This window comes from Morone saxatilis, unplaced genomic scaffold (genome assembly GCF_004916995.1).
Source record: "Morone saxatilis isolate NCDOM2014 unplaced genomic scaffold, NCSU_SB_2.0 Contig19, whole genome shotgun sequence".
Lineage (NCBI taxonomy): Eukaryota > Metazoa > Chordata > Actinopteri > Moronidae > Morone > Morone saxatilis.
This window is the reverse complement of record NW_023339751.1, coordinates 9,438,868-9,451,433: the sequence shown is the minus strand read 5'-3', so window position 1 is coordinate 9,451,433 and position 12,566 is coordinate 9,438,868. Positions and strand designations below refer to the sequence as shown.

The window sequence follows — 12,566 nt, the reverse complement described above, 5'->3', positions numbered from 1 at the left end:
AAACATTTAAAACATCAACAAGCAAAGGCATTTGTAAATATCGGTAAAAGCATCTGATAACATGATCTTTGTCAATTTTGTCCAATTTGTCACCACAATAAGCATAAAACTGGGATATCTGCATGACTGTGAATCAAATGCCTTCACAAATTGTTGTGTTTGTGTTATAATACATATATATGTCTTAAATCTTGCCCCTGACAAATAGCCCCCATATAACAGTATTACTATTTTTTTAAACTATAAAATAATACTGAAACTGAACAAAACAAAAAAAAAATGTAAACAATAAGAATTAAACAGAAATGAGCAGACCCACTCTGAAACTAACTGTGAAGTGACTTGAAAACAAAAATAAAAAATAATTCAAACTAATCGAATATAAAAAACTATTATGACTCAATACCACTTGAGTGTGCTCTGACTATGAGTAAAACAGATTTCAGTAGTATATTATACAGTATATACTCAGCATATGCTGCAGTGTCTACAATCATTTCTGTGGTAGGAAGATTTGATCCATTGAATGTATAAATGTAGTTCATTAGTATGACACAGAATCTCAAACATGTCATTCCACGTTTGAACATGTTCTGCAGCTGTCATTGTACACATGACCAATTTTGGATATTTTTATTTTAGCTGTATTGCTGTGGTTTAAGTGGTAGGAGGAGGGGGGTGTTCAGTCTTTATGTGTCACAGGACATGACACATTCTTTGGCCAAGGTTTTGCTGATCAGCATTTGAACAGCAGTAATGTTTTCATATCTCCTCCTAAACCCCTCCCACTTGTAACATTGTGTTTTTAAATGGGAAGGAACTCGCAGAAGATCAGCACTGCAACTTCAGAACAGCTAACAGCGAGTTCTCCCATAACACGAGTGCATACCAGAAGACACAGAGAAGCCATAAACGTCACCTCATCTGGAAGAAATAACAACATTCAACATTGCAAGTTTGGACAGAAAGGTAAACATATCTCTAACAAAGCTTCCCACACTGTGACATTCAGTAAAATATAGATTGTCTTGTTTACTTTATGAATACCTGATGAAGTAAATTTTTACATAGCCCAATATCACAAAATACAAATTTGCCTCGTAGGGCTTTAAAAGCTGTACAGCAATTTCAGATCAGGACAAACAAACATAAAAAACCCCTTTAACAGGGAAGAAATGGAAGAAACTTCGGTACAAGCAACAGGGGACGGATCACAAACGCACAACGGGACTCATATTTTAATGCTAAAAACATAGTAAACTAAAAGATAAATCATGCATTAAATGTAAAGTTTCAACCAAGTTTTGTCCTTATTAAGTTGATCCAGAAATATCTAAATATCTAGAAATTCAATGTTTGAACTGTACTCACTGCAAAACTAATGTGATGTAATTGTGTACACATGCAATGCAGTAATCAACTGACCTAAATTGATACTGCATTCACTGTACTGATAGAGATTATGTTTACAGTACAGAGTAAGCATGTTCAGTCTGTTGCTGTTACATTAAAAGCAGCCCCTTTTCCCCTCTGTAATAGATGTAGACATGCAATCAGCAGAAATGTAACACTGTGTTAACTGAAGATGGACACAGAAAGCACGTCTGTCCTATCGTGTGCTCAAAGATAAACTCCAAATAAGGGCACATGAGCTTTAAATCTATGTTTTTTATTTCCATTTCTCTAATTCTTGTTCTTTTTTCAGTCCATCTTCAGACAGAAATATCCCTCAAAAAGGAGAAGCGAAACCAGAAGTGAAGATGAACCTGTTAGTCATTGTCGCGGTCCTTGCAGCGTTCAGTGTTGATGTGGTAAGCAACAATAAGAGGAAGTAACTCTAGGTGTAATATTCCCACGCAGGGGACTCTGTCTCAACTGAGTTTTTGTCTGTGCTCCTTTCAGGCTTTTTCACACAGATGGTTTAGAAAGATTTTGCCACCTAATCCCAAGGGTAAGCCAACACATATTCCTAATATTCTGCATCTGCTGCCTTTGGTGACAATGACATTAAATGTTCTCATCTCTCTTTGTAATGTGATCTTCAGACATGTGTCGGTCTGGGGATGGGAGCAGCTACAGGGGATTTGTTTCTGAGTCGGTAACTGAACGGAGATGTCTCAACTGGAACAGATTTAATAACCTTTGGGGAGCTTCAGAGGGACTCGGCGACCATAATTACTGCAGGTATACCTTAAACCACCAATCTGGCACACAGATATGTTAAGGAGAGGTACCATTTGTTTAATATTATTTCACTTGATTGCCAGGAATCCTAACAAGAGCTTGATGCCGTGGTGCCGTGTCCGAAGAGGAAAGAAGATTGTGAAGGAATTCTGTGATATTCCCAGATGTAAGGCTGACATTGGGAATTTAAAAATCATTGAAATATTGCATGTTTGATCTGGATTTTTCTAATAATCTCTGTTTTCTGCTCCCATACAGGTGATACACCAACAAAAGAAGCACCACTGGCTGTGGATCCACCTGCTGTGGATACAGGTAGCTTTGTTGTTTAAATGCACTTTTTCCCCATCTTGTGATTGTCTTCATCAGCCACTCACTGACTCCCCCTGTGTGTCCCCCCTGCAGAGCTGACATGTGGTGAGAGGTCAGAGCGGAGGCTGAATAAAATCGTGGGTGGTTCTTTCACACCCATAGAGTCGCACCCATGGGTCGCTGCTATCTTTAAGGGCAAAGACTTCCTCTGTGGTGGCTCTCTCATCTCACCATGCTGGGTTGTCACGGCTGCTCACTGCTTCTCTGATAGGTGAGAAAAAACACAAAACATTATAATTTCCTCCACTGCAATTCTCATACTATATTGGCAGTATGACTCATATCGGTATGTAATATGTTTACGCACTTTGTGTGTATAGTAAACCACTTGTGTTTATTTTACGTTCAGTGACACCCGGCGTGTGTCTGTATACCTGGGGAAGACAGCCATCAATGAAACAGATGCTGACAATGAACAGTCGTTTGCTGTGGAAAAACTGATCATCCACCAAAAGTACAACGATACCAACTACGATAATGACATAGGTGCACATAATTGTACTGTGTGTACGTGTGTGAGTGAGAAAAATTAAGAGCTGCATGAATGCTTTGTGTGCAGGACTCATAGCTGTGTTTTTCATTGCATTTCAGCACTGTTGAAGATCAAAGGCAGAAATGGAAGATGTGCTGTGAAGTCTCCATCTACACGGACCGTGTGTCTTCCTCCACTTCACACTCAGCTTCCTGCAGGTTTTCAGTGCAGCATTGCAGGATTCGGGAAAGAGAGATTCTGTATGTACTGCAGATTGTCTGTCTTACAGATTTATGACTGATCTCTCAGCCATTTCAGTGATTCTTATACCAATGTGTTTTCTGCAGTGGGGTCTTACTCACAGTACCTAAAACAGGCCGAGGTAAAACTGATCTCCCAAGGTGACTGTGGAAGTAAATCGCACTATGAAAATCTCATCACTAAGAACATGTTATGTGCTGGGAGCCCTGACTGGAGCACTGATGCCTGCAAGGTGAGTAAAGAACCCAGTGTATGAATATGTATGCATGTGTGTTGGGATGTTCAGTGTAAAAACCAAGAGAAAAACAACTGAAGGCTTCTTGCAAACAGTGAATGTCTTAAGTCTTGGTTTAAAAGTCTGCACAAAAACAGAAGTGCATTAACAACAGAAATTAAAGGAAGTTGTAATCGATCTCACAGATATGCAATATGTTTCAAGCTTTAGCAGCATTAAGTGAGATCTGAAGAGCACTCTTTCCTCTTCTTGAGGAGTTTTAAAAGTGTTGCATACACTTGCAGTGAGATTGATTATATCCATCTTCTGCTCTAAGCAAGTTGTGTAAATACCTGTCACCCAATAATTCTTATTCTGGGGTTCAGTAGAGAAATGTAGTTTCATTATATAAATGCTGTTTGGAACATTTTCAGACCACTACCAAGAATAAAATAATTTGATAAATAATGAGTACTTATACTTTAAAATTGTTTAAATCTAAAGATATTGTGAACTTTCTTCATGAGCACTGGCTGACTGATGTGTCCTCTCCTCACAGGGTGACTCCGGTGGTCCGTTAGTGTGTGAAATGGCAGGTCGGATGTTTCTGTTCGGGGTGGTGAGCTGGGGTGACGGCTGTGCCAGGAAGAACAAACCAGGGGTTTACACGCAGGTCACCAACTACAACAAGTGGATCGCTTCAAAAACTGGGCTCTCCAAATACACATCAGGAATCAAGTATCCCCAAAAATGAAGCTGTGAAAGAAAGTCACCTGTTGGGCATTTTATTGTTTAAAGGCAGCAGTTTTGTAGGCTCTGAGTGTATGTAGGCATGTTGCTAGTTTGGTTTCAAGAGTAGCTGATATTGCTATTAATATACAGTGACAATTGTTTTGCACAGTAAAGATTTATTGCAATAGTTCAAATTTAATGTATTTTAAAATATTAATAAATAATAATATTTAATAATATATAATATATAATAATATTTTATTGTAAATAGTATGTGCTACTTTTCTTACTACTTGTGCATAAACTTTTCGTACCAAGAGTATGGATTTTTAAAACAAGCTTAAAAGTTTATTTATCTAATTTAATTTAATAAGCATTTCCTTTTGTAGAAGGCTGGTCCTGCTGTTAAGCTTCTTTTTGTTTTTAAAGTAAATAAAATATTTATATTACATATTCATCGTGTTTTGCTCTCTTTTGCATGTGCATACTCTTGCAAGCACACACAAACACATCCTACAGTGAAAGTGAAGCAAGTCAAACACTGGAGGGCACTGGTGTGTAAAGATTGCAGGCAGAGGAGGAGTCTCAAACATACTGAAGAGCACACAAACTTAGTCTGTATCTTTATATATGACACTTGTAGGTTTAATCTTAATTTCAGACAGTGAATAAATCAGCAGTTTGTGTAGCAGCAGATTAATAGAGCAGGGGCTTTTATCAAATGGACTGCAGCAGATTTATTTTACACTGTAGTTCAACATGAAAGAAAAAGGAAGTTGAGCTTAGACGACTGATGACTGTAGCTGTAAATGACACAATAGCAATTCAGCTTTTTTTTCTTGCCCTACTTGACTTCCAGCCCACAGTATATTTGCATTTTATTGGCACAGGAAGTACTGGAAATAATTCTGACCATTGTTTAAAAGCCTACAGACTGAAGCTTCTCTACAAACAAAAAGATGTTGGTGGAGTCAAATCACAGGAATTTTTATCTCCAATCGCTTGTGCCAAGAAAGTAAAAGGTTAGCAGAGCTGACAAGATAAACTGCTCTACATCTCATTTCTGTGTCCTGCATTGTCAAAATATTTCTTCCTCTCATTGTAAGGGAGAGATAGAGACTGAGAGAAAGTCCAGGTCATAAATGAACAATACTGTTTGTACAGCAGAGATGCTTTTTAATTATTGAAGTGCTCAGAATTACAATTTCTGCATAAAAGACATGGTAAGCAAAAATTAAAGGTCCAATGTGAAACATTTAGGAGGATCTATTGGCAGAAATAGAATAGAATATTCATAGGTTTGTTTTCATCAGTGTACAATCACCTGAATATAGAAAACATTGTGTTTTTGTTACCTTAGAATGAGCCGTTATATCTACAGACACCACAGGTTGCCCTCTATGGAGTCTGCCATGTTGAACCACTATGTTTCTACAGTAGCCCAGAAGGGACTCTGGGGGAGGGTGAAGCAGCAGAGTTGTGATCTGCAACTGCACTGCTAGATGCCACTAAATCCTACACACTGGATCTTTAAAATTAAAGCAGATCACTGGGACAAAAGATGAAAGAAAGATACAAAATGAAAGTGAATTAAAGATACAGTTTACTGTGGCTCTTTGTTAAACATCCCCTCCAGACATGTATTATGACATACACAAATTCTCTGTTTGGAACAACAATGTGTTTCCACATTAAAATCCTGAAAAGGTCATCTGCTCCAGAAATATGACAGAAATATGCCAAAATCTATGAATATGCAAGATGTCTCCTACATCCTTCTAGTGTCAAACTCTGCACATCCATCACTCTGCACAGTGAAGCTCAAACAAACTGTAGGAACAAGAAGAAAAACACATTTTGGAGTGGAGTTTAATATTAATGACAGCATGCTAATATGCTAATAATGACACAATGCTGATGTTACATGCAGATGTATGATTTACCATGTTCATCATCTTTGTTTAGCATGCTAACATTTGCTAATTAGGAATAAAGGAACATTCCTATATTGTCTGATACCCTATATTGTCCTGTATTCACTAAGATGATCAGAGATCTAAATCTGTCGTCATTGCAAAATAATGAAGGGAGATGGATGTTTCAATGGCAGGTTGAATGGCAAAAATGGTTCAGCCACTGTAGAGATATCAACATTCAACATAATCAACTAGGAAAACATACACTAAACATTTAAAAAAAAATCATTGCTGAGAATATAAATAAATTTTTCTCAGTTCCAATTGTTTTTTGGGGAGTTTTTCATCACCTTAACTGAGGGTCTGAGGACAGAAGATGTTGAATGTTGTACTGATTGTAAAGCCACCTAAGACAAATTGTGATTTTGGGCTATTTTCATGTAATTTGACTTGACTATAAAACCCAAAGGTCATATTAAGAGGATATTGAGCTCCCCTGTAGACAAAGTGCAGCTGAATCTTATGGGAATGTCATTAATTTTGCAGGTGTTTAGTCATAAACCAAAGTATTGGACAACTTTACCTGCTGATGGTGCTATAGATGAAAAGTCAGGAGATATCCAAAGTTATTACAAGGGGAACATGAATGAATTCCACAGCTATTGATCAAATAGCTGTTGAGACATTTCTCTCAAAACCACAAATGTCGACCTCATAGGGTAGTCAGGGGATCATTAGTCATTAGGATTCATACTGTGGGGATGATGCATGTCTGTATGAATGAAAATCCATTGAATAGTTGATATTTCAGTCTGGAACAAACTGGTGGACAGTGTTATCCGTCCACGCTACCAGCACGGTTATAAATCCATCAGGCTGTATTCCTGTATCGTCACAAAGGACGCTCTTTGTAGTGGTTTCTTGGTATATAGAGCACCAATGTATACAATGCAGTACATGACCTTTAGTGCACAACACCAGCTGTGTGCATAAGACAAGTATGCTTTTGCTTATGCAGTGTTGAAAAACTATTTCTGGGTATTATAGGAGCAAGAAGTGACTGTGTATATCTATATGCAGCACTGCACAAATGAAAGTAGTTCTACTAAACATGGTTCTGCTGCAGATCGTCACGTCTTGTCAGACGACTTATGATTCCCAGGAAAGTCTCAGTGTGGAGCAGCGAGTGTTTATGCGTTCAGTTGTCCACTGACTCACACCTCTCTGTCTAATACCCCATACCTCCAACACCCACACCCCAAAAAAAGACACATGCCACAGGAACACTAAGCACCACTGCTCCAATCATGACAACAAATTGATCAGTGCAAATACATGTACAACAGCAACACAGGGAGCTCTAAGGTAAATTGTAGTGTAATCATCTGAGCACACTTTGTTGCACTGAGCGACCACAATCCAACTGGTCATCGCGTCATTATTGAAAGCATACTTCAAAACCTCTCCAAGCAACATGCTGCAATGCTTTTTATCAAAGTCTGTTTGGACAAGTCCACATATACAGATAGTCCACAGCAGCGCTACTAGAGCCAATCATAGTCTGTCTCATTCCCCCTCAATTATTCACCACGACCAGTTTACTTTACTGCTCCTCCACTCTGCCTCAGTCCATATATGGATTTGAGATGCTGTGAGTATGATTCTTACTCCTCTTTAAGGACAATTCCTAAGGAAGAGGAGAGGAGTAGAGAGGAGAGGAGGGCAGGAACAGGGTATATTCTAACCAGGTGGACCAGAGTGTCCAGTGTCTCTGATTTGGATCGCAGCCGTTTCGCTGCATCCACATTAGAGGGGTCTCTTGGCTGCAGGCTCTTTGGTCAACACCGAGTCTCAGGGGTGCAAATACTGCTGTTTTTGCTGCTGGGATCTCTGGTTTCCCCAACACAGATTCAGATCTGAGGAGCAGGGACAACCCTAACACACACACACAACACACACCACACACACACACACAATCAGACTTACTGTGTGGGATAAATCAGATTATTTCCCTTTAATGCATTCATTGCTACACTCAAGGAAATGCTTTCACTTTAGTGCACAAACAGTTTCAAGTGCAACCTGTCAGGCAGGTGTTGAACCAGTGGGACAGCCGAGGATCCTCCCCAAAATAAGTTGGGGAAACAGTGTGTGTGTGTGTGTGGCCATGGTGCAGGAGCTGTAAGTCTCCGTCTGTTAGAGAGACTCCTTCTCTCAGCTGCAGCCAGCAGCAAGCTGAATCCTTGGTCTTTATTTAGACCTGGACATTTAGGCCTGGAGACATGAACTCCTGACCCACCTTTTAATGAACATAGATCATGTGTCAGATGCAGGTTTGAAGCTTCATAAAATAAAAAAGACCACCAGTTTCCTTCAACATTACAGGCACTGGTGCAGCTCCTCATCCCATCTCCAGTGTCCTCTATGGGTGAATGCATGTGAAGTTGACCACAGAGCAGACTGACAACCTTTCCCTGTTGTAGATATTAGCCCCTCTTCCTCTGCACACACGTCTTCTCCCATATCTCATCACAATCTAGTTACCCCCAACACTTTCCCTTTTTGGGGCCACTGGCATGCATGACGTAATTTTGGAAGCGCTCTCACTTGCTGTGTGTGTGTGTGTGTTGAGGCTATGATGTGTGCGGGTGTGTGGGGGGTGGAGAGGGGGGAGATGAAGCGTCAGCGCGCACCACCAACCCGCTTGGCAGCTGTATTCCTTCGCTGTGATTGGGCGGAGGGCGGCGATTCCTTCTGTCACGATTTGGGTCGCTCCCACCGGAGGACACCGACCGTCTACCGAGTCCAGCCTTTACCGAGGTGCTTCACTACAGGAGACGGCGCACACCGGGACGGGAGACGCATGAGGGTTTCGTCCCAGGTGCTGGACTGACAACTCGGGATCTGTCCTCCTCCTGCCTGTGTCGGTGAGGAGAGGAAAGAGGAGAGAGGAGAGAGAGAGAGAGAGGGGGGATCATCAGTGCTGGAGCGACCAGCCGCCTTTTCTTCTATCGGAGCTGCGGTAAAAAGTCGTTCACGATGCCGGTGTTTCACACCAAGACCATCGAGAGTATCCTGGAGCCGGTGGCCCAGCAGATCTCCCACCTGGTCATCATGCATGAGGAGGGGGAGGTGGACGGTAAAGCCATCCCGGATCTGACGGTGCCGGTGGCCGCGGTGCAGGCGGCTGTCAGCAACCTTGTGCGGGTGAGTTTGAACCAGGGCGTCAATTCACCAGAACCACATGAACCAACATTCATCATCCAAAACTTCCAAAACCGGCCGCAAAAGACATTTATGGAGACAAACTGGTGCAATGACTGGTGTAGCTTTTATTTAATCAATGTCATAAATTATTAGAATAGCAGGTCATCAGACTACACTGCACATAGAGCAGTTAATTATGTCTCCATGCGGCTTCCACATAGATTTATGGCAACCCTATCTCGATCTTTGCTCGCCATTAAAATGATATAAAACTCCCATACACCCAGCTGACGCTCATGCGTGCTTCACGAGCTCCTGCAGTAGTTTTTTTTTTTTTATTATTGGGCTCACACACACACACACACACACAACACAACAACATGACAAACTTTGGCCCCATTGATAATCAGATGGCCACTGAGCTTAATGAAGTTTGTGGGGCGGAAGAAACGAGTGTTGATTGAATTAACAGGATGCGTGTTTCTCTCTCTCTCTCTCTNNTAAATTCTTAATTAGGGCTGCATTAGAAGCAGGTGAACTGGAAAGGTCAAACAGTATATAATATAATATATAATATATATACTTCTTAATTCACTTTACCTCTCTCTCTCCCTCTCTCTCTCTCTCTCTCTCTCTCTCTCTCTAACACACACACACACACACACACACACACACACATACACTGTGTGATCAGTTAAGAGGAAAATGTCACTTGTACCAGAGGGCGAGGGTCACTGTAGGTTTCTTAGCCTCTTTAAACTGAGTCAGATTATGGAATAATTTGCAGTTGAACAATGAATTTAAGAAACTTCATAGTAATAACCTCCAGAGAGAATAGATACTGTCTTTAGTAGACTCCCATTTCTTCCCTTCATCCAGTAACTACACTTTCCTCCCTGCCGTCTCTTTTCCACAACTTTCCTTGAGCCCTCCACTTACCCTGTCCCATTTCACCTCCTCTGTCTCGTTTCTTCTCTGTCATTTTGAGTCTAAATGGTCATTTTGTACAAAAAAGAAGCAAAGCTTTAGTCAGACTGATGTCTCCTCTGTATGCACTGACTGGAAAAATCAATACGGCCCACATCATTAATGCTGCTCCCGAGGTCACTGTTATCGATGCCGGGGCGACACTCACTCATGGAAATCAGCAGCAGAAACAAGCAAACACTTTATTACACTTCATAATTATTGAGTGTGAGAAAAGAAGCTGGTTGCTTGTTCATTTGAGCCAGAATGTGCATCAAAGTGTGGGAGGTGACACTGGGTGGAGCAGACTTGATCATGATGCCATAAAAACTGTTAATGCAGGTTGAGTGCCAGACTGAGGAGCTGTCTGTGCTCTGTTTAGTCTACCTCTTTGTTGAGCACCTCTGCAGTTTCATTTGTTTTTGTTTGTTTTGCTTTTGTACATTGATGCATCACATAAGTGCTGCTCTTCTGGCCATTAATCCTCTGTCTGTCTTCACTAGGTCTACCCTTTTTGAAATGAAGTTTACAATTGGTATGTTAATATGATACTTGGATGTACAGCAGGCACCATGATTTCTAAACTGCTGGCTAAATCCAAAAGTATAAAGTACTGGATGAATGCATTGTATGATATTACTCAGCATGTGTAAGGATAAACAGAATGATTTTTAAGTGAGACAAATACATTTGGATTATGCAGTTATGCAAAAGGTAATTAATAGTTTTCACAGTTGGTGTCCGCCTTGACTGTTACACATCAGTGACTGAAATATGTTCCATTATTTTAGTTAAAGTGGTCTGTCATCTAAGTGTGGAAAAAGATTGAATCCATTTAACATGTTAAGAAATTAAATGTTACCCTGCAAAACAAAACGCACAAAATTTAATGGACAGTTGACACAAACATAGATTTTTTCTCCCTCAGAGTGAGATCTGTCCATTCAGATAGTTCTGGAGTGATTTTCAGCGGTTTTAAGGCGTCACATGGAAACTATGTGAATGAATAGTGCACACTCAGTACGAGGAAACATTTTTTATAGTGATTGTTACTTTATAAATACCTTACAGTGAATAAGGCATTGTTTTTTGTTCTGTCGTCAAAGTTTTGAGTAGTTCTTGCTGCTGCCTCCCTGCAAGGACGCACAAGATCATTTTGATAAATATGTCATTAACTGATAATAAAAAGGGCTACTCAGTTTGAACTCAAACACTGTGGCGTTTTTTAATGGAAAAATCCCCTTATATGCGATACCATCCAGTCTTCGAAATCCCATTACTACCGGGCACACCTCTACGTCTCTCTCTCTTTCTCTAAATGTCCTCGTTGATCCATTCAGTCGCTCCATCCAGACAGTGAGCAGAAGGAGGCTAATGGCAGCCTCAGGCATGTCGCTGGGTCTCAGATGGAGATGCAAGGCTACAAGGAGAGATAAGGGCCGAGGACACAGTGACACTGGAAGGTGTCGGACAGAGGAAATGTTGTTAGGATGGGAGGGACAGGGGGCCGGATGAATTAAAAAAATAACACAATAGAGGAAAAGAAGGATGCAATAAAAAGTTAGAAATGCCCTAAGCTCTTGTCTTTTCCTCGCTTTTAAGATTGAGGGCTTATTGTACTTTCAGACACTCTGTATAGCAACACAGATAAATGCCTACACATGCTGTTGAAGAAGTAGTTGTGTAGTTCATTGATTGGAATTTGCGCTAAGAAGTGGGTGATGAGAAGGTGTTGAAAGAGAGCACAAAAGGTGCTTGAGAACAGAGCTTGTAAAATCAGCAGTGGTTGGTTGCTGGGTAGATAAACTTAATTGGATGTAAAGGACACCTAAAGCTGAGATACACACACTTCTAAGCATGCATGCTTTATTTTAGAAAGCTGATTCATTTCTACACCTGCGCAGTTTGAGCTAGATATAACATAGTATACAGCAACATGCCACCATCACCACAAGAGTCCCACTGCACACTGATACAATTACACCGTTAACCCAGCGCAGGGTGGGCTAACTGCGGGGGGTACTTAAAATCTAGGTCACCAAGACACTTAGACATGCACACACAAGATGGTGTCAGTCTCAATCTGTCAGAGGTTGCGCGTGGGTTGACGCTGATTCAACTAAAGATCTGAAAGATGCTGCTGGTGTGTTTGCTTGAAAGTGTGAGCTGCCTCTGTGGTGTTTTGTGAAGTATCTGCTCCTGAAGGAGTCAGCGTAGATCCTGAGTATGTCTGGGGGGGGGG

General features: G+C 40.8%; 2 protein-coding genes across 2 annotated transcripts in view; both read left to right on the top strand.

Moving 5' to 3' along the window:
- Positions 1–841: 841 nt before the first annotated feature.
- plaua (plasminogen activator, urokinase a) lies at positions 842–4,688 on the top strand. The gene is made up of 11 exons (XM_035663642.1): positions 842–969; positions 1,706–1,811; positions 1,903–1,951; positions 2,046–2,184; positions 2,268–2,350; positions 2,443–2,499; positions 2,590–2,767; positions 2,906–3,042; positions 3,148–3,288; positions 3,376–3,521; positions 4,063–4,688. The coding sequence occupies exons 2-11, from the start codon at positions 1,761–1,763 to the stop codon at positions 4,255–4,257; spliced, it is 1,176 nt and encodes a 391-aa protein (XP_035519535.1). The 5' UTR covers positions 842–969; positions 1,706–1,760; the 3' UTR covers positions 4,258–4,688.
- Positions 4,689–8,912: 4,224 nt separating this feature from the next.
- LOC118329848 (vinculin-like) overlaps positions 8,913–12,566 on the top strand; it is a 24,608-nt gene continuing 20,954 nt past the window's right edge. The window contains exon 1 of the mRNA XM_035664174.1: positions 8,913–9,358. Coding sequence (XP_035520067.1) covers positions 9,191–9,358 — 168 coding nt within the window. The 5' untranslated portion in view covers positions 8,913–9,190. The remainder of the gene's footprint in view (positions 9,359–12,566) is intronic.

Bases quoted from the DNA above. Each gene is read 5' to 3' on its own strand.
- plaua (XM_035663642.1), top strand. From the start codon at position 1,761: ATGAACCTGTTAGTCATTGTCGCGGTCCTTGCAGCGTTCAGTGTTGAT. The intron at 1,952-2,045 runs GTAAGCCAACAC...TGTGATCTTCAG, and splicing joins TTTGCCACCTAATCCCAAGG to ACATGTGTCGGTCTGGGGAT. The intron at 2,185-2,267 runs GTATACCTTAAA...CTTGATTGCCAG, and splicing joins GGCGACCATAATTACTGCAG to GAATCCTAACAAGAGCTTGA.